We start from the raw sequence: 22,244 nt of genomic DNA, 5'->3' as shown, positions 1-22,244 counted from the left end.
CTAGGGCTGCACAGTAATAGTACCTTTTTCATCACATAATCTAAAGTTATTTCCACACAATCACTTCTATACTATCAAAATTAACATTTTGTTAAATTAGTGATGTTTTTTGACACTGTATTTTCAATTACAGCATTTTGCTTTGCTTTTGCTTTGCATTTTGCAACTGAATAAACAGCACAATAATTTCAAGCACAATTTTCAATTTGATTTATTGCACAGCCCAAAAGAGACTTTCCTATTTACCCACAATGCCACTGCATGTTTGACTAACTAAAATAAAATTGACAGTTTTAACCTCTGTCTACTAATGTTACTGTAATTTAAGACATTGTAGTTTTTGATTACTTCTATCCACACAAGGAACTATGTCTTCACAGTCCATGCCCTCCCACACAGAAAGGTAGGGCGGCAATCAGTAAAAAAAAATGAATCAAGCTTAAGATTCAGTCATTTCTAATCATCAATGTAATGTTTAATTTTAAATCGAGAGGTTCACAATCACCCATCAAAAAACATGGGTTTTGGAGCAGAATTCAGAAATGTTATAATTAGATTTTTGGGTGAGGTCGAATGTCAATGAATGAAATCATTTGTTTGTTGATGTTCAGGTCAGCCTAAAATGAGGAATTTATACTGAGAGCCATTTGTATTTATTTTTTAAATACAAAAAACTATTTCGCAACCATGACAACTCTTAACATTGTATCAAGCAATAAATAGTAAACATTGAAAGTCCATAACTTCCTACCACAACGGCTCTTATCAGTCTGCATATTTGTGCATGCTATAATGTCCCGCTCTTATCTCTGCCATCTCATGCTTCTCTGCAGTTTCAAAATGTTTCAAACTGGACTTGATCTTGCAGTGGCACAAGAGTACCGTAATTGATAAAATGCTGGGATAAAGTTGTGATCTCTGATATAATTTTATGGCAATATAGTTTGGGGAATAACATGAGGATCTGAGTCAGATTTTGAGTTTGAGCAAAGAAAACAGAAATGCCAAACAATGTAACTGTCCAGTGTTGTTGAGAACATACTCTCCTTGGCGGAGGTTATAAGCCCCATTGAGTTTGACCAGCAGTGCGTGACTAATTCCTTAAAAACAACTTTGAGTGTCTAGGACAATACACACAGGACCAACCCGTTTAATGTTGAGGTAATGATAATAATAGCTTCCTGTTGCAAAATCAGAGACCTACAGACTTACTGTGGGAGAAATCCAGTCATGACAGTGCCATGTTAGACAACTGGTGCAATAATCATCATAGACAAGAATATTTAGTTTATGCCATAGTATGCAACGAATATACATTTTATTCAAGTCTTTATTCTGAGCCAAAAAGACAAAAGTGACAAAGTTACAGACTTTTAAAAGTTCTAGAAAAGCTTTAGACTAAACTTCTCATTACCGGTAAATAAATGTGCCACAAATTCACGAAAAACACAATGTTTTTTTCAGACATCGTTTGACTAGTTTTACTCCTAAACAATCAGTTTAGGAGTAAAACTTCTCACACAGATAATTTTAGTGTGAGAGACAGAGTCTGAGCAGAAGAAACCAAGGAGGAGAGACTGAGGAGGAGAGACTGAGGAGGAGAGACTGTGGAGAAAAGACTGTGGAGAAGAGACTATGGAGAAGAGACCGAGGAGGAGAGACTGAGGAGGAGAGACCGAGGACGAGAGACTGAGGAGGAGAGACTGTGGAGAAAAGACTGTGGAGAAGAGACTGTGGAGAAGAGACCGAGGAGGATAGACTGAGGAGGAGAGACTGAGGAGGAGAGACTGTGGAGAAAAGACTGTGGAGAAGAGACTATGGAGAAGAGACCGAGGAGGAGAGACTGAGGAGGAGAGACCGAGGACGAGAGACTGAGGAGGAGAGACTGTGGAGAAAAGACTGTGGAGAAGAGACTGTGGAGAAGAGACCGAGGAGGATAGACTGAGGAGGAGAGACTGAGGAGAGACTGTGGAGGAAAGACTGTGGAGGAGAGACTGTGGAGGAAAGACTGTGGAGAAAAACCGAGGAGGAGAGACTGAGGAGGAGAGACTGAGGAGGAGAGACGGAGGAGGAGAGACTGAGGAGGAGAAACGGAGGAGGAGAGACTGAGGAGGAGAGACTGTGGAGAAGAGACTGTGGAGGAGAGACTGTGGAGAAGAGACCGAGGAGAGACTGAGAAGAGACCGAGGAGGAGAGACTGAGGAGGAGAGACTGTGGAGAAGAGACCGAGGTGGAGAGACCGTGGAGAAGAGACCGAGGAGGAGAGACAGAGGAGGAGAGACTGTGGAGAAGAGACCGAGGAGGAGAGACCGAAAAGGAGAGACTGTGGAGAAGAGACCGAGGAGGAGAGACCGAGGAGGAGAGACTGTGGAGGAAAGACTGTGGAGGAGAGACAGAGGAGGAGAGACTGAGGAGAAGAGACCAAGGAGGAGAGACTGAGGAGGAGAGACCGAGGAGAAACGGAGGACAAGAAACTGAGGAGGAGCTGCAGTAACCGCAGCAGCAGCAGTGATGAGGTTCAAAGAGACACTTTGGTCTGAGAAATGATCTAAATAAAACAGGGAATTTACACAATGGAAAAGTGTGGAGGCAAATTTTAGTCATATATTATCTATCGACCTTGTTCTGTCCCGCACACTTTTTCCTCTTTCTCCCAGTATCAGCACTTTTGTTGTAATCGCACTTTCGGTCCAGCGGGAACTTCGTTGGTTTAAATGGAGAACGAGGGAAAAATCTTGCTCCTAAAACATGCTAGAGTAGATTTATTTGTGTAAAATATCAAACATTCATGTGACCAACAAGTCAACAATGCACCATTCCCTGGATCATTATCGAAATTTGTATTGAGCCTCAGTATCAAAACTGAGTTGGAACTTTTGTATTGTATTAGCACTGGTCCGGATACAAATATATTCAATCAACAAAAATATCAAATGTAGTTGATAGGAAACTCTGTTTAATGTGTATGTTATATTCACTAAATATCAGTCCTCTCAGTAAAAATGGGCTAAATTCAGAATGATTTTTGATTAGGCATCGCACTGCAGTCCCATAAGTATTCTCTGGCCACAAGTTGTCCTGTTTAGAGCGGGAAGTTCTGACTGGCTCCTTTCACCTCTGCTGACCGAGAACAAAAGTATCATTGAGTTTAAAATGGAGTGAGGGCTCCAGCGGTGAAGCCGCAGCTCCTCAGAGCCGACAGTTGATGGTTCATTCTTGTAGTTTCACTTTACTGTATCCAAAAAAGGTCTGGTTTTGACTTTGTTTACCCAAAGTCTTTTTCCTGGTTTAAGCTCTTCAAATATTACATTATATATAACCAACAGGAATAATCTTTTAGTGACTTTGTTACTAAGGAAAAGATGTGATACTGATTATAAAACAACTTTGGGCTTTTATAGCTCATGTTTCAGGTGATCAAAGCTGTCAAATTCAAACACAAGTTTTTTTAGTCAACCAAAAATTGTATTAGTATTTAAAGCTATTATGAAATACAGAAATGTGAAAGGGAATTTCATCAGCCTTTTCACTTACAAGGATGTTTTCTACAAGTACTTGTCTGTATATGGTTGTTTTTGCACAGGATCTTAATCAGTTTGAGAGCTATTGCCATTTACAATTGATTAATGGATGCACAGAACATGTTTTGTTTTCTACTATGAACAAATATCTAATTTGATATAGACTTAAGTGTAAATTATTCTGCCTTGTGGTTTTGTATGTGTACAGTGCAGATGTGTTCTCATGTTTTTGTTCAAACTGTAGGGGAGAAATCCCTGGTCTGCAGAAGCGACAGTTGCAGATATTATGCTCATACTTTCTTAGGAGTGTTTGCGTTGTTACCAAGGGCCTCTCAGGTTCTCATCTGCTTTCCTATGACAGGTCTGTTTCCAAAACACAGGCCAAAGCCCAGGCCCCTGTGGGCTGTAGGTAAGAGTCCACTCCAACAATGTCATCTGATTTATAGAGACATGTCAGCTCCTCCACTTCCAAGAGTCCTTCCTGAAGAAAAAGTCATCAAGCCGTGAATAATGGAGCAAAAGTACAGCTGCCCGGAGCCAAGTCGATAGAGAGGATGTGTTTAACCTCTGTAACATTTGCCCTGAAATATACAGCCACATAATCAATATGTCTTTTAGACTTTATACATGTAGTGTTTCTTGGAATAAGCCAGAGGGATGTTTGAGCAACTATTACATCATAAAATACATTTGGAAGAACCTTCACACACTTCTAAAGAGGAACTAAAATAAAATCTCAAACAAACAAAATGGAGAATTACAACTCGTTGGTTATTAAAGGGGACATATTTTGCTAAATCAACATTTATGAGCTAAACTAAATTTAGACATGTTATAACGTGTTCCTTTGTCATTATTGGACTCAGAGTTGTAATTTGATTGATTCCTGCATATTTGAGTAAACCTGTAATGTCCTGCACCTGCATGAGTTGCTCCGAAAATCTGTTTTCACCGACCCCTTATCCCCGCCCATTTCAGTTTGCTAACTAGCGTTAATTTACAAAATTTAGACTCAGGGTCAAACACATAAGGTTGAGGAACCCCCGGGTAGACATTGTTTTAAACAATAAAACCAAGAAAATGAAAATCCGCTGCTTGCTACAGTCAAATGACACTATGAAGAGGCGGGGCTTATCATTTCTTTTACCAAGCTGTTTTAGATCAGTTTTGCAGTTTAGAATGAACAAAAGGTAGGATATATTATAGCCTACTTACAGAGTATAGGGAAAATGCATAACAGGTAATCCACTATAACTCTAAATGCACAGTGGAAATAATGTTACGAAAGAATAACTATGCCTCAATTATAGTTAGAATTTCATCTTGATGACTTAAGAGTGTTGTTGGACTTAATTATGCCATAAACCAACGAAAACACTATTGGCCGTCAGTTATCAGTGTATCTATGAGTGGCATCTGAGTCCATATAAAATAAACCATAAAAATAGCGACAAACCCTCTGATAAGACTGAAGTGTTTACATCTAACTCGAGTGTGGCTTAGGAGCAGGAGCCTGTGCAGCTGCAGAACGTCTCACTAATCCATCCTGATCCCTAACCCCGGCACCACACACAAAACACCCAGGGACAACCACAGTGCAAGAGGCCAGAGGGACAAATGAGACAACAGGGTCAAGACACTTCGCATACTTCAAATTACGACTGCACAATATGGCGCCAAGTTACTGTTGAGAGTTTTATTGAGAATTGACAAATGTAGCTGCCGTATTGGAAAACAGTTGAGATAAGTGAGTCTAATTAAGTCTAATTAAGAGTAATTGTGCATAAAAGGGTTGATAAACTAGTCTTGAGGTGGGCATCCTGGTTCATGCCCAGTTTGGTATCGTTGCAGTCTCGTTAAATCCTGTTCTTGTCCAGGTTTGGCTCCAGTTTTTGTCCCAGTTAGGTCCCAATTTTGATATAATCTGTGCAAATATGAACGTATCTTTAGTCCCAGTTTAGAGCTCGCCTGGTTAAGACCTGACTCAATCAAATCTGAGTCCACAGCTCTAATTATACCCTTTTTTTCTAATTCTGCAGTCGTATAAGCTGGAAAACACTGGTGGCATTCACGGCCTTAAAACATGCTACAGTCTTTGAATAACGAAGCACAGAGCGAGATACAATCTAGAAAAAAACAACACATTGTTTGTGGCATCGAGGGGCACACACTATCACTTTGTCAAAACATTGCTTAAGTGAAAATGTCACGGAGCCCATAATGTATCGATTCAGTTTCTGAGTAAAGGATTGCGTGAGCAGTTTAGCCTGGCAAGGCATGTCGTGACAAAGTGCATCTACTTCCTCTGTTTACATTACCTAACACTTTATTAACAATGGAGATCTCTAATAACACGAACTAAGGAGGGGTATTTGCACTTCATAAACTGTACATGTGATAAATTGACTGGAGCAGGATAAAGGATTTGAAGTTCCAAACAAAATAAAAATGGAACAGTATTGTTTATAATGTTCTATGTTCCTTTATATTTTCCCTTTGTAGACCTAATTCAGTGTAATGATTTCTTAAAAAAACATAATTACCAAGGGCGGTATTGCAAAACAGGCATGTGAGTTTAGCCATAAAACAAGAGCAACAAAGATTATTATTATAATAATATTTTATAGACTTCTATGAAAACAAAAAATGTTCAATCAATGTCCTTTCCTTTTCCTCACTGGGTTCAGTTTGGTTCTGATTTTTATCACAGTTTAGTTCTGAAGTCCAGTTCAAGTCTTTACTTCTGGATTTAGTCCCAGTAAAGTCCCAATTTTGATGTGGTGTATATGCAAGCTTTAAAACTGTAACAAAACAATAAACCACAATATGTCACGAGGAAAATAGTTTGAGCTTAAACCTTCTCAAATGTAACTTCACAAACATGCATTACAGTCTCACTTATCTGTTTGCTCAAACACACAGAGAAACAGTAATTACAATAGACCTCGATATATTTTGGTTCTTTGCTCACTGTGAGGTGACTGGCATGTGTGGTTTATGATTAACCTGAGAGTTGTGAAATCCACCTGAATAGTTTCTTCCCGGGGCAATCATCAACTCGGTACCACTCCTGTAGTGTAACATGTGCCAACTTTCTACACACACTGAGTATTGGCTGTACGATTGAAGCTGTGGTGAAATAGACCTTTGTAATGGCAAAGACAGACAAGACTAAGTTACTAAATGATTTGGAGGGATCACAAGTGCATTTGTGGATTTCTCGAATCGTTAAAAATACGTCTTTTTCAGGTCTAAGGAAGGATTATGAATAAGATTATAATAAACTAGTTAGTGTGATTAGTATTAGTGAGGGTATGTGAAAACTTGTCACATTTATGAAGCGCTTGGCTGAAAAAATGACAGAACATTCACACAAAGTCAAAACAATGTGTTGCCTATAATTTTGAAACTTTGTCAGTGTATAATGCAATATTTGGTGACATAATGATATTGATGGCGTCACTTCTTTGCATTCAATAAAAGCATATGGAAAAATAATGTGGTTCAATTGTTATTTAGACTGTGCTGTTCACATTTTCACAAACTGGGATTTACAAACTGGGATTAAAATGGGACTAAATGGGGAACTGGGCCTGGATTGGACAAGAACTAAACCCGAACAAGAACAGGACCAAACCAAGTCTACATCAGGGCTAAACTGGACTCAAACCAGGACCAAGTGTGAACTTTGATTATTAAGTATGAAAAATATTGAACCCGAATTAAATCGTACTATTGAAAAAGTATAAACAATATCGAAAGACAGTGAACAGAGTGACATGGTGGCTAAAAGCAAGATTTGAATGAAGCTAAATGTCTTAAATAAACTTAATCTTACACTAAACCTTCTCAAAACTTGCATGATGGCCCTTTGGTAGACATAATGTATGGGCTCCATTTGCTAATTGTTCAGAAAAAAACTTTATTACAAGCTTAGTACTTCAAAACTCTCGAAAAACATGTAGTACACTTGTTATAAGGCACTCTCTCAGTGCTCATTCAGTGTCCCCAAAGTGAAAGTTAACAATTACATGGTCAGTTAGAGGCTTGTTAACGTCCCAACATTGTAAACAGCTCGGTTACATCCAGGAGACTTAAGTGTAAAGGCTATTTGTTGTCATAATATAAACTCTCTGCACAATATGAACATAAAGCACTTTGTCTATAACATTCTGCATTTAAATCTTCATTTCCTCTGAGTTTCTTAGGACAGGAGCAGTCACTGGCCCCATGTGGCCCCGGGTAACACAATGACCACGCTTTACTCAAGTTATTAGACTAACTCCATTAAACTCAAATAGCCTCTATCTGTGGGAGAAAAGCACATTATCCCACGGTAACAGTCCTTTTTTTTAGCGTCCCAACGTGAACAAAGTGGACAGTCTCCTCTCTGACATCTTCATTAAAGTCCAAACACTGGAGCCATGTGCGTAAAGTGTGTGGCCCCCCAACGCGCGGTGACCCATCCGTCCCATCCACGTGCCGCGCGCGGAGAGACCCCCCCCGCCCCGTGTAGCCCCGCGGTGTGTCCGGGACGTGTGCACTACTTACAGGTAGTAGGTGAACGCGCGGAGTCCGGTGGGCACGGCGGTCAGCCCTTTACCGGAGCAGTCTGCGCCCCCATCTTCATCGCAGCTGCACGCGGGCGAGCACACGGCGGCGCTCGGCTGTCCCTGACCGGTGGCCCCCAACCGGAGAAACCCGCAGAAACACAACCAGAACAAATCCACACGCATTGTTTTGTTTCACCCCCGGCGCGCGGTTGATCAGCTGCCAGCGAAATGAGGGGGCCTTTGTGCGCGGTCGAAGCCACACTCAGGACTCGGTGCGGGGCACGGAGAGGTGAAGCCCCGGCCGCCGCTTTCCACAACACTCGTCTCACAAACACGCATGCACACTTCTGCTTCACGCGGGGTCGTCAACGGAACGGATCCACGAGCGGCCGCTAGAAAGTCACAGCCGTTTCCAGGCGCGATGCAGAGTCACCTCGTTTGGGAACATTTCTCAGCCCCGTTTAGTCCGTGAAAAGAAAGTAGCAGCGCGTGCGACAGGAGCCGATACCTTGCGGTTTTTTTTTTTTTGGCGCTTTCCCATCAAAGGCGGCCGCGGCTAACGAGGAGTCGGTAACAGGCTAAAAAAGTCTCCGTGCACCGCGGAGTCTGCGGTGATAGCGCCCGTGGAGGGGGTTCGTCCTGGTCTGTGTCCTACACGGGAGGAGGGCGAGCGCCGTCAGCTTTCAGCCATTCCTCCTCTCGCCCCCTCCTCGCGCCTGACATGAGCAGCGTGCACCCTGCCGGACACGTGCGGCATGGGCCCGGCCTGCAGCGCCCGACCCGCGCCTGCACCGAGCACTCTGCAGGTAAACACAGACATAAACACATGCATGAGACGTTCCAAGTCCATTCACTTATCTGTTTTTATTTTCTGTTGAAAAGTGTGTGTGTGTGTATAGGCCCAAAACCCACCTATGTATATCTTAGCATGTTTTACTATATTGATTTATTGTATGTTTTTGTATGTGTTTTACTGTATATTGTTGTTGCTCACTGTAAGTTTTTTGTGTTTTTATTGTTTTATTCTGTGTTTTGTGAAGCACTTTGTGACTCTGTCTGTGAAAGGTGCTATACAAATAAAATTGACTTACTTACTTACTATGTACTTATTTTCGGTTTACTCTTCTCATGCTGTCGTTTATTTGTATTTATTTTAAATTCTAGGCCTTAGCTTTAACATATATTGTTAGTTTAGAATTATTTTCATTTGATCATTTTTAAGCTCTCTTGTGTTTCCTCTGACCACACCGTCACAAAGGTTCTTACCCAGCATATTACTATAGAGGCGTCTGTCCCTCATGGGCCCCTGGTGGAGGTTTGGTGTCTCATCTCATCTCTGGGCCCTGTGTCCTGTGACTATGGATGACTCTGCTCCTGGCGCAGATGGCTCCTCTGATGGCGCTTTCTTAACTGGTTCAACTGTACTCAGCCTCATAGAAAGTACTTAAGTGTGAATGTGTGTGCATTACAGGCCAACTAATGTTGACACTCGTTGACTTATTAAAAAGTTGACCCTAAAGGCCTAATTTGTGTGTCAATGAGTACACAAACTAAGTGATCATGGCAGGCCTCTGTATATTTTCGTAGTCTATCGGTCATAGGCTGATTCCATAAAGTCCACAAGCCAAAGACTGAGACGTGTAGTTTCATACCCTTGATGACTATAGCCTTTAATAAGCCTAATTGTAGACTATTGTGTATTGTTTAATATCACATGTATGCTAAATGTTGGGTAGTTTATTATTAGGCCCGAGCGCCACAAGCTGGCGAGAGGCCTATTAATCTTGTAAGGCCGTGCGAAGCACGGCTGCGAAAGTGCGCACGTAGTGCGCACGAAATCGAGCGCGAAGCGCTCGCCCACTTCCAAACACTCACTAACGCACTCCTTCACTCATGCACGTCCCGTGCATACTAATTAGTAGTAGGAAAATGGAACATTACCGTTGTAAACGGGCGAAGCCCGTGCAAAAGTGCGCACTAAACGAGCACTTTACATTGAGATGACGACCGCGAAGCGGTCGTCATCCCCATATAAAGCACTCATTTGCGCTAAGTAGCTCACAAATACGTTCCCCATCTCTTGCATGTTCCGTGCATATAAGCATGTAATGCAAAAATTGAACATTATTACTGTATAGAGGGCCAAAAACACAAAGTGGGCGGAGCCCACTCAAAATTAACGAAAGTACCCGTCAGTGACCAGGGACCCACACCATGAGGTAGGAAAGCGCGAGCGCTTTCCGAAAATGTATAGTTTATGATATTTGAAAAATGGGAAACATTGTTTTCGCATCGGAATATTATTCTTTCTTTCTTCTTCTTCTTCTCGGGACCAACCCCCCTATTTGTCACCCAGTGAACATTGACGAAAAGTCACAAAAATGTTCACACCTCTAAAAATCGTGCCTCTCTACATTCTGGCTATTTCCCTTTTCTAAAATAAAAAAAATTGGCGCGTCAGCGCCCCCAAATGTACCAAAAATGCATTGAGAGATGGGAAATGACCCAAAAAAAATCTGATCGTAGAATCATGAAATTTGGCGCAGAGGTAGATGGTGACAAGAGAAGTAAAAAATATTATTACGGCAACGCCGTCCGCCCAACCAAATGTCGGCCATATTGCTTCAAAAATGGCTAAACATGACTTCGGAGTTTTTCCAAACGTCGTACTTTTACGAACTCCTCCCAGGGCGTTAGCCCTAAAAAGCTGAAATTTGGTAAAAATGCTACTGAGGAGTGGGACATCAAAAGTTATCCAAATTACATTGATACCTCTCACGGTCTCTGTGCGGCGAAGCCGCAAACTGTAGCTAGAATTTCAGAAATCTCCCATATTTAAAATTTCTGCCGTTTGCGCGGATAAAGTCCGAATTGCGTCAAATTAGAATCAGTTGTTAAACTCTTTGCCCTAAACCTACTTGAAGTGAAATAAATTCATTTGGCGCCACAGCGCCCCCTACAGATTTTATATGGAGGTTAAATGTTTAGTTTTGCGAAATTATATGAAATTTGACACACAACTCAATTTTAGCATCCCCATCAAAAAAGTCAATGAGACCCATGTCATAATTGTTATGGCGTTGCCGTAACGATGACCGAAACCTTTCATGTTATTCCAATGGGGAAATCGCCAGAACATGTTTACACTTTAGACTTTCACAAACTCCTCCCAGGGCGTCAGCCCTATTAACCTGAAATTTGGTGAGACTCATCTTCAGGACCATCAAAAGTTATCCACATTTTCATTCAAAGAGTCACGGTGTCTGTGCGGCAAAGCCGCACATTTTGCCAAGAATTCAAAATAAAATAGCTTTTTGATGGTAAAACAAAGGGGAGAAGATGTGACAGCGTCACAGATTCAGCAGTAGGCGTAATAAAAGGACAATTGGGGCGCGTTAGCGCCCCCTCCTCTTGCGGTGTGGCGGCGGTGTGGCGGCGGCGTGGCGGCGGCGTGGCGAGGGCCGATCATTGCCGCTTGCGGCTATATTTTTTATTTTATTTTTGTCATAAACAAAACATGCAATTACGATCTTCACAGTAGCACAAATTACTGAAATTCGCTGAATTACTAAAAAGAAAACTCATAGTGGAACCATTATGTGCACATCTTTATCCTTTCCCAGTGCAGCCAATTGTGTTCTACTTCTACGAAGAGTGCAATATTATTGGATAGTAATAACACGTAGTAACTGTCTGTGAGCTGTATACATACATGTAGCTTTATTGTATTATAATAGCTTATTTATTCTCACAAAATGAATTCTTGCAGGATCACACAAAACACATTTAACTCAAAATACCCTAAACATCAAATGTGGTTGTTGAGCATCGTTTCTGTTTTGCCAAGAAAGTTCCGGTGTAGCATGACACTTACTGTTCATGCATTTATTAAATTCCAAGTGTTTTGTATGACTAAAAAAACATTGAAAAACATTAAGACAGCAGTTCATGGGCAATAATTGACAAAAAATAATTAATCTCTAATCAAAATATAATATGTCAATACAAAATAAATATGCAAAAAGGTCTGTAAATTTATTAGTTGAGGTTTAAAGTTCAATAAGTGCAGAAATATCACTTTATGCATGTAAAGTTTACAAGTGTTTTAATTTTCTTTCAGCTCTTTTTCCAGCATTATTTAATTCAAAACAATTTTATTAAAATGTTACATAGCTTCCAAACAACATTTCCAATAATATAAATATTTCTGTTCCTGTAACCTGATTTGTCTCAGAGATTTAATCAGTTTAATACCACACTGTGGACCATCCCAAACAAGGCAATAACATCGCTCTTGTTTTTCTCTTCATAATCCTCCTTCTGTTTGGCTCCTTTGAAGATGTTTTGATGTAAAGAAGATTGACACATGCAAATTATTTAGTCATTCCACATCTCTGTCAAATCAATCACATGAGCTCTGGACATTTTAAAGCAAGGCAAGGCAAGTTTATTTGTAGAGCACATATCATACACAAGGCAATTCAAAGTGCTTCACACAGCAGGAAAAATGCATTCAAATCACAAAGAAATTACAGAAACAGAAATACAATAAAATTGACTAAATTAAAAATTATCAATCCAACTGATTGTTTAAACTAATAAAATCACAAACAAAAGAGAAGAGTGCAAAGAAAAAATCCTTTCAGTCATATGCGCAGCTAAACAAAACTGTTTTTAGCTTAGATTTGAACAGTGTCAGAGTAGAAGCCTGTCTCACATCTTCAGGAAGACTGTTCCAGATTTTAACTGCATGAAACTGAAACGCAGATTCCCCATGTTTTGTCCTGACTCTGGGCACCAGCAGCAGGTCGGTCCCTGAGATCCTCAGTGTCCGAGATGGTTCATATGGCACTAACATATCCAAGATGTACTTTGGTGCTAGGCCATGGAGAGACTTGTACACAAGAAGAGCTGCTTTAAAGTCTATTCTCTGAGCCACAGGAGCCAGTGCAGAGACCTGAGAACAGGACTAATGTGATCATACTTCCTGGTTCTAGTCAGGACCCGAGCAGCAGCGTTCTGGATGTACTGCAGCTGTTTTACAGCTGGTTTGGAGAGGCCAGTGAGCAGGCCGTTACAGTAGTCTAATCTACTGGAGACAAACGCATGGATAAGTCTCTCTAAATCTGGTTTTGACACTATATTTTTGATTTTGGCAATGTTTTTTAGATGGTAAAAAGCTGCTGATGTTATTGATTTGACGTGGCTATTAAAGTTCAAGTCTGAGTCCATTATTACCCCCAGATTTCTAATTTGGTTTGTAGGTTTTAGAGCGAGACTCTAAAACCTAATTAAATTCCTCCTCGCACATTTCTAACACTCTTAGCTTTAATGTTTGAGTCTTCAGCTGTCTGCGGTGATCAGTGGAGCGGCAGGTGAAAGAGCAGTGAGGCAAACAGGCTCAAGATGCAAATGTACATCCAGTCTATATTAGCCAGACATACAATGCAGCTGCAGCACATATGGAGACCAGGGAGCAGGAGTTGGATTACAAACCATGACTCGAGGAGGGGTGCGTGGGGTATCGGACATCACAGGTCCCCATGATGTCTATTCATCACTGATCTTTTGTGAGAGTTAGGAAGGACAGTACTGTCTCTGTCCCGCCCAGGTTAAGTGGCTGCTAGTTTGTCCGTCAGTAATAAGCAGAAAGCCATTATGTGCAAGTCAGTGAGTTATAGGGCTGGAAGAGTTTGGTTGCTTCATTGATTAAACGGTCAATGGTATAGTTGACATTTTTATTCAGTTTGAGTTTATTTGCCATTTTAAAATACAGTGGGGGGAAAAAAGGTGCAGGAAACATTCATCCAGTCAAGCCGACATTAAAAACGTTTTTTGGAGACACAAAAAAAATTTTTTTAAAGGGTTTTAAGGCCTACTAGGTCCCATTTTGTCCAATTTATGTGAAATTTGTCCATTTCCAAGTTGAGTCCATACGTCAATTATAGTTGGTCCAGTCCTAAATCAGTGCAGTTGGTGTCAGTCATTTTTTTGTGATGGCTTTTTTTTCCTTCCGCCAAAAGTATGTTCAAAACACATACATTTATTGTGTCCATGCCAGGGGTCTTGAGGCTCAAGTGCATTGTTCTGAAATTGTGGGGTGGGATGGTGATGTCAAAAATAGTCTGCAATGCCTTGTTAAATTCTGTCCAAATTTGTAGTGCAACAGGACAGTCTCAGAACACATGATAGTGGTGAGGCTCCTGGCAACTCACATTCACTTTTTCATTGGGTTATAAAAAAGCGAGTCACATTCTTCCAACAGAACTTTCTCCAAACCTGACTTTGTGATTCACGTTTTCCCACTCCTCATCCGTCAAAACAAAAGGACTCTCTTTTTCCAATTCAATTTTGATGTATTTAGTAGATTGGTTGTCCAGTTCTTTAAGGCATTTACTGTCTATACTTAAGATATTATTCTCCTTGAAAGTACTGATTGATATGCCTTGATAAAGATTTCAGTCAAAGGGTTATGATAATTTTACGACCAGTGTCCAGATGACCACAACTAAATCTTTTTTCTATAATGGAACACTCCTGGACGAATGAGATGTTACACCATTTCAAAGAGCAATACGTTTCTGGGGAGAGATGGTTTCACCTCAGCGTGGTATAAAGCTTTAAAAGAAACACTTATATCTTTGCTTTTAACTACTTTTAACTGGGTACTTAGAAAACCTCAGATTCCTCTGAGTTGGAAAGAAGCCATCGTATCACTAATACCTATAGAAGGGAAGGGCAGATTTGACTGTGCCTCAATATAGACCCATTTCTATTCTTAATGTGGATTATCGTGTCTACACCTCAACTATGTCCAAAAGAATTGAACAAATACTCCCAAATTTAATTCACACAGATCAGACAAACACAAGATAACATAAGACAATCCTCATACATAATAAATCAAATACAAAAACAGCTAAATTATGTGTAATAATAACTTTGGACGCTGAGAAAGCTTTTGAGTCTGTTGGCAGGTCTTATTTATTCAAAGTGCTGAACACATTTCAAATAGATGACTTAATAATACAAAATTACAATGGTCTAACATTAAGAATTAAAATCAATGGTCACCTGACACATCCACTGACTCTGGGAAGAGGGGTGAGTCAGTCCCCCCTTTTGTTTGCTTTGTTCTTGGAACTATTGCCCAACATATTAGACAAGTAAAAACTATTATGGTGTTACAATTGATGGTGCAGAGCATAAAATGAACTGCTACGCAGATGATATCCTATTATATTTGACCAAACCAGAAATGTACGTACCTAGTGTGATGCATTTCCTTCATGATATTGGTCTAATGTCTGGATACAAACTGAATGTACAAAAATTCTCTCCAATTTAAATAGCAAACAGAATCCCTTAAATATTAAGGTGTAGTCCTCCATAAAGAATTGTCAACAATCTTGGACATAAACTATGCCCATCCTTTTTCCACTATAAAGAAAGACCTTGAAAAACTGACTCTGATCCCATACTTAAGTCTAAGTCAAAGGATTTAAACTATAAAAATGAATGCTTTTGCCCAGATTCATCCATCTTTTCCAGACTATTCCTTGTTTTATCCCCAGCAGGCTGTTCAATGAGTGGAATAAAACAATCTCAAGATATATGGTAAGAAAAATAACCTTGAATCCGATTCAAAACTCAGCACAGTGAGCCGTGGCTGCAGCAGCCATGGCTAGTCGCTGCACCTTTGAACCGTGAAACACTTAACACACAAAAGATAAGTGCATTTCTTCTTCCAAACTGTGAACTCTGCTCCAAACCACATGCTTTTAGAGGATTGGCATGGACCTCTCAATTCAAAACCCCAAGCATATCATTGACAATATCAGACTGACTAATGTGTTAAAACTGCTCACTGTGTCTGTTCCTTAGGTGGCTTCATAAACAAGCACCAGAAAACTGTATTACACAAATATCTGACCATTTCAGGCTGTCCAAGAATATCTAAAGATGCACCAATTTAAACATTTTACCAGATTGTACTCAATCTGAATACTGGTTTTCTATTTAATCTTGTGGATAGGCTTATCAATTGCAAAAAGTCTCCCTCTGCACCTTTCAGTCACTAGTCGCTGCGTTTACATGAACACAGGAAAGAAGGTTTAATTTGAATGTTCAAAGTGCATGTTAACTGGGCACGTCGATTGAAGGTCTTCCAAATCCACGGGGTGCAAATGACTCCAACCTTTTCTAGTTCGTATTCAGATGTCATGTAAATGATCAGTTGTACTGCACCTGGACAAACGTCTGTGCGTGCTCGTACGGCCCCTGCAGCTCGTGTTATACCGACGGCAACATGCTATTGCAGAACACACGCATGAAGTGTAGAACAGTTGACTTGTGAACCCTGAACTGGTTAGAAACAACTCTGCATTCTGTGCAGTGAGCTGTGCAAAACAATGGAAATGGGATTGACGCACATTGACTGCATCCACAGTGAACGGATTGTACACAACGCACCCGCTCAACGCACCCGCTCAAGTGTCATGGAATCAGACAAACACTGATGCTATTCCTTAACACATAGAGAACACAATTCAACTTAGAATATGAAACGACACAGAAATATCAGACATTTCTATGGCAAGCTTGGGAGAAAACGCGGGGACTGATCACGCAAGCTGTTGTACGCACCCTGCGTGATCCTCCTGCGTCTCACCTCGTTCTTTCCCATGCTGGTTGGTTTTATTAGATATTCTGGAATAGGCGGGTCACATTTCTCATTGGTCAGCTTCACATCAAGGCACTTGGTATTTTTCCGTAGAGCTCAAGCCTTGGGTAAACATTACCCAAACTCCTCTGGGCTGTCACCCCCCCTCGGGTAAACATCCTTTGGCCCATCTTTACGACCCCTTCACAAATGCAGTTTGTCACACACCCGTTCTTCTCTTAGACTAATGATGCAGATAAAATATCATTATTATGCAGATAAAATACATCACAGAAATATAATCATATATTCACATTTTATCACATTTCCCTCCTGTTTATCAAAGCATTAGTCTACTGTCTCATATGCCAAACACATTACTCTTTTCAGTTTTCAACATGTCTTTCATATAGGTGTTAAAATGACACTTTTACACTCAAAAAGTAATGCACATTTCTCAACATTGAACACACTCCTTTTCTCTTGGCCCACAACATGTCTACATGTCTACTTCATTACTGTCCTACATTTTGAGTCAGATTGGTCACTCTCTGTAATTTGACAAACAGACAATTTATACTGTCCATAATTTTGTGGTGTGATGGGAAATATAGAAGTACAAGCGGAAAGCCCTTAAACCCGCTGCTCTCTGGTCAGTCAGTTTGACTCGTCAGGGACCTCTCTGGACACCCCAATAGAATCAAATACGTAGTATCAGGTGCTACTGGAACCAGATTGTCCACTAACCTCTCGATCTTGACCCTGCGGTATGGTTCTGGGTGATGCTGGTCTTTGTTATGACCATGGCTGGCCACAAAAGGGATACATAGGCACATCGTCCTACACCCTTTGCCTTCTCAGCACTGTGTCCCCACACCACCATACGTCCTCGCTTGGTTTCTTAAGAGACCTTCTTCCGCTGCTCGCTTCGGTCACACCTATGACACATATGAACTGGTACATTTCCCATCTCAATTCATAATCTCATTAACATTGCATGTAGTTATGTTGTAGCAGATAAAAAACGCTCTCTTAGGTAGTGCAAACAACAGTGGCTGTGGTGTAATATGCCATTGTGTTTCTTCAGCTACTGTCATGTCAATTGTACATTATACATTTCACATTACACATTATGCATTTCGTAACCTTCCATCAAGTTGATCACTTATGTTCTTCCCTTTATTTTCCATGTCTGTGTATGTTTCATTTCCCGGTATACACAGTTGTGTATGTTGATCGATTGTCCCGATTGTCCCGATTGTGCGAGTTTACCTTCGCCTCTCTGCTGTCTCTTTTTTCACATGTTACCGATTGTCCGGCGCATAATACAGGTGTTCAGCACCCATATTATCGTCATCGCTGTGATGATGATAACTGTTGATTCTTTTCACAGAGTATGGTACTCTGCGCACCGTAGCCTCTGGCTCTCGTTCATCGTAGCAGAGTATGGTACTTTGCGTACTGTAGAATCTGTCTCCTCATCCATTGTAGCAAAGTATCGTACTCTACCGTAGACTCTGGACAAAACTCATACAAACAAAGTCCTGCGTCTGCAATGTTATGGATCTGCCGCTGTGTTGTCCAGACATTTCTCTCACTTTCCCATGAGAGCACCCATGTTCTCGTCCTTCCAATGGTCGGTGTGAGGACGACACGGTGTGGCTCCGTCCACTTGGCTCGTCCACTTGGCTCGTCTCTGTAAACACCACATCTCCAACACGTTTTGCTGCGGTGATGAACAAAGTCTTTTCGACAGTTCAGTGTATTTCAAACAGTTTTCTTGTTTACAATTTTTTTTTTTTTTTTTTTTTTGTAATTATTGATTCGGAATATTTGTTTACACGTACATATCCCTCCTTTTTGAGATATGGCCTTGCCCATTTCTCAAACTTCTACACAATTCTACATTTAAACAAAATTCAATAATCCAGATAGTTTACAACATTCACTAATCCAGGATGTAATCAAGGAAGAGATGGAATTGTGTCTGTCACTCCAACTCCGCAATGTCACCTCTTGACCTTTCACAGTTCAGTGCTCACATCCCTGGCTGAGCCCCTCCTTCCACAGTGCTGGGCCCCCACCCTGTGTGGGTCTATCAGTCTGTGTGTAATCTTACACTGCCCAAATCTGTAACTTGTAAATCTGTTTTACCACCATTTGTTTCAAACTCCAAATGTTTCAAACTGTAAATGTTTCAAACTCTAAATGTTTCAAACTATAAATGTCTCAAACTCTACGTGTTTCAAACTCTAAATGTCTGGTGTCCACGTGTGCGCGCGTATGTGTGTGTATGTGTGTGTGTGTGTGTGTGTGTGTGCAAGTGAAATACAAATACATCAAACAATAATAATTATCTCAATAATTCCCTGTTGAGCTGGCCATAAGGGTCAGTTCACAACTTAGAATATTAACATCAAGTTTCACATCTCCTCTGTTTGTGTGGCCTGAATAACGTCACACATCTAATGTAATATGTGCTAATCTTCTATATGTGCTTCAGGTGAGTTTCAAACTCAATCTCTCACACCTGCTCATGTGATGCTTTACAACATTGTGTATTAGTTTGTTCTAACAAGTCTATATGTGTATTAAAAATCAAAATTATTCTAAACCTTCCCCTTGTCCATAAGGCACATCTCTTGTATTAACCTGTTTTCCCCTTGTTGCCTACTTTCTTTGTCTTTCCTTTGTCTCTCATCACATCTTCCTCTCTGTCTTCCCCTCTGTTTCCCTCTGTCTTCCTCTTGTAACGGAGGAAACACCCATTTCCAAATTTCTAAACCTGCTTTTTCTTTCTCTCTTTTCACTTACTCTTACCCTCACTTGTAACCTGCTTTTCCTTTCTCATTGCTACTGATATAACAACAGACGCTGTATCCCCTGGGATTCCACTGTTTAAATATCTCTGTCATTCTGCTATCACTGGTTTCATAACTTCTATAACGTCTAAATTTAGATGATATTGTCTAATTTAAATCTATTCAATTCTTGATTGAATCTCAACAATCCTTCAGGTATTTACTTTAGAATGTCAAATTATTTCCCTGTTAATGTTAACTTTTCCTATTACTCATCATTCAACCCCCCCTGAGGTGTTGCTCTTGGTGTCCCTGTGATCCGTAAAGATAACAACATCTGCTCCATCCAGAATCCTCCAGATTCTTTGCCAGTCAATAGCCCCTTATCTCTGACTATCTTTTATGACTTGGTGTCCTGATGTCTTTAGTTAATACACACATGTATGTCCCATGTCCCCCCACTTCTGTGTCAATTGCCCTAGTTAATGACCCATTCATGTCTTTCCTGGGAGGGCATTGGACGTCACTATTTAACTTATTCCCTCACTTACGTCTACATCGCAATACGAGGTTTCCTCATGATAATACAAATAAATAAGTTACTGATATAACTTTTACTATCACTTTACTTACTGCCCGTTCTACTCCTATGTCCAAAAACATCAGTAGTCACCCATTTACCCATATTATCACTTCCCAGGCCTGTGCCTGTATTTGATTCTAAATTTAAAAACACTTCTGTCTTTTCGTCCTGTACTTTCATCTAGTCATGCATTAAGTCCAAAAAGGTAATTTTCGTCAAGTCCAAAAATAAAACGAAACAAAACATAGCTTTGTTTGGTGCACACAAAAAACACGACTTTTGTCTTCTATGTCGGGGACAGGAAGTGTCCTGTCTGTGATCACATTCCCCAAAATGTTGGCCATCTATGAAAATCTGAATTAATCTTCATCTCTTATCAAGTTTAATAAAATCATTATAATTGATTGTTGTCAATCAAAACAAAACCCTTAACATTTGTCTACAGAGCTTTCAAATACTAAAATTTAAAACCAGCTGAGTTTAGTTTTACTTATTTCATCAGTTCAGAGCGTCCTCTGAACTGCTTTCTCCTCTCCTGTCTTGTTGACCCCCCTTATCTCCCCCTCTCTGCCACGTCATCTGAGCACGCTGGAAGTCTCCCTCAAAATCCTTTAATGACTTTTCCTTTGTCTTTTTACAGTTTGGGGTGATAATTTTGGCATTATGTGGTCTCGGTCGTCTGAGAGAAATGCTACTTGCTTTACAGTCACGGTCAATGTCAAGCTTCTAGAGAAAATTCCTTATTAGATTCCTCCGGACATAAACGTGGTGTTTAAGATTCACCCGTGACTGCAAATTTTAGATCTCTCAGAATAACGCCTTGTGACCCTTGTATGATTAATTGTGATTCACACTTGTTAGTTAATCACTATTAATCCTCATCCACACATTCACACTTCTCTCTTACTTACTTCGCTCGTGCACAGCGCTTACATTCACACATCTTTATGTCAGTAACAACTCGGCATAAGGCTTCATGACTTGCTTTCGGTGAGAAACTTAACTCGTGGTGAGCAATTTAACTCCTTTATGTGAGAACTTATCTACACAAAGCCAACCCCCAAAATATTTACTCAGTAACATCAAACTGGGCATTTCCTCAGTAATACCTAACTGGGCATTTCCTCAGTAATACCTAAATGGGCATAAAAGCCTATAATATTTCCTCAGTAATATCAAACTGGGAATTTCCTCAGTAATACCTAACTGGGCATATATAAATAAATATCAAACTAATGCACAAAACGTTTTATGGCTAACTCTTTTTCACACACAAAGTTTTGTCTGACCTTCTTTGTCGCCTGTGTTCTCCTGCTGCTACGAAACGACGCGCTCTCCTCGCGGAGAATGAGGTGCGATGGGCGGCCATGGGAAAAGTGGACTTCCTTTAGCTGTGCACAGACTTCACTGATTCACCCGTCAATCTCCGCGAAGGGGCTGCTTGTCGTCCGGCTCATTAGGACCAGAAAATGTCCTTGGATGGAGACATACACCGATGCTATTCCTTAACACATAGAGAACACAATTCAACTTAGAATATGAAACGACACAGAAATATCAGACATTTGTATGGCAAGCTTGGGAGAAAACGCGGGGACTGATCACGCAAGCTGTTGTACGCAGCCTGCGTGATCCTCCTGCGTCTCACCCCGTATTTTCCCATGCTGGTTGGTTTTATTAGATATTCTGGAATAGGCGGGTCACATTTCTCATTGGTCAGCTTCACATCAAGGCACTTGGTATTTTTCCGTAGAGATCAAGCCTTGGGTAAACATTACCCAAACTCCTCTGGGCTGTCACCCCCCCTCGGGTAAACATCCTTTGGCCCATCTTTACGACCCCTTCACAAATGCAGCTTGTCACACACCCGTTCTTCTCTTAGACTAATGATGCAGATAAAATATCACTATTATGCAGATAAAATACATCACAGAAATATAATCATATATTCACATTTTATCACATCAAGGCACCCGCTCAAGGCACCCCGCTCAACGCACCCCACCCGTGTTCGGCCAGGAGTTGTTGCGCTCGCCTTTTTGAGTCTGTTTTTTAGCGCTGTCAGATTTATCTGTGCATGTAAACATAGTGACTTTCACAGTGAACTCTGATTTTTGTCTCATT

The 22,244-nt window shown here is 40.7% G+C and overlaps 1 protein-coding gene across 1 annotated transcript in view; it reads right to left on the bottom strand.

The window, feature by feature from the left end:
* The window catches only part of lgr4 (leucine-rich repeat containing G protein-coupled receptor 4), a 41,265-nt gene extending 32,983 nt beyond the window's left edge, over positions 1-8,282 (bottom strand). The window contains exon 1 of the mRNA XM_072464500.1: positions 8,073-8,282. Coding sequence (XP_072320601.1) covers positions 8,073-8,257 — 185 coding nt within the window. The 5' untranslated portion in view covers positions 8,258-8,282. The remainder of the gene's footprint in view (positions 1-8,072) is intronic.
* Positions 8,283-22,244: the final 13,962 nt, after the last annotated feature.

This window comes from Eucyclogobius newberryi, unplaced genomic scaffold (genome assembly GCF_026437365.1).
Source record: "Eucyclogobius newberryi isolate DKJ021-1_F unplaced genomic scaffold, fEucNew1.0.hap1 SCAF_5, whole genome shotgun sequence".
Lineage (NCBI taxonomy): Eukaryota > Metazoa > Chordata > Actinopteri > Gobiiformes > Gobiidae > Eucyclogobius > Eucyclogobius newberryi.
Note: the sequence above shows the minus strand (reverse complement) of the source record. Positions and strands in the feature narration are given on the sequence as shown.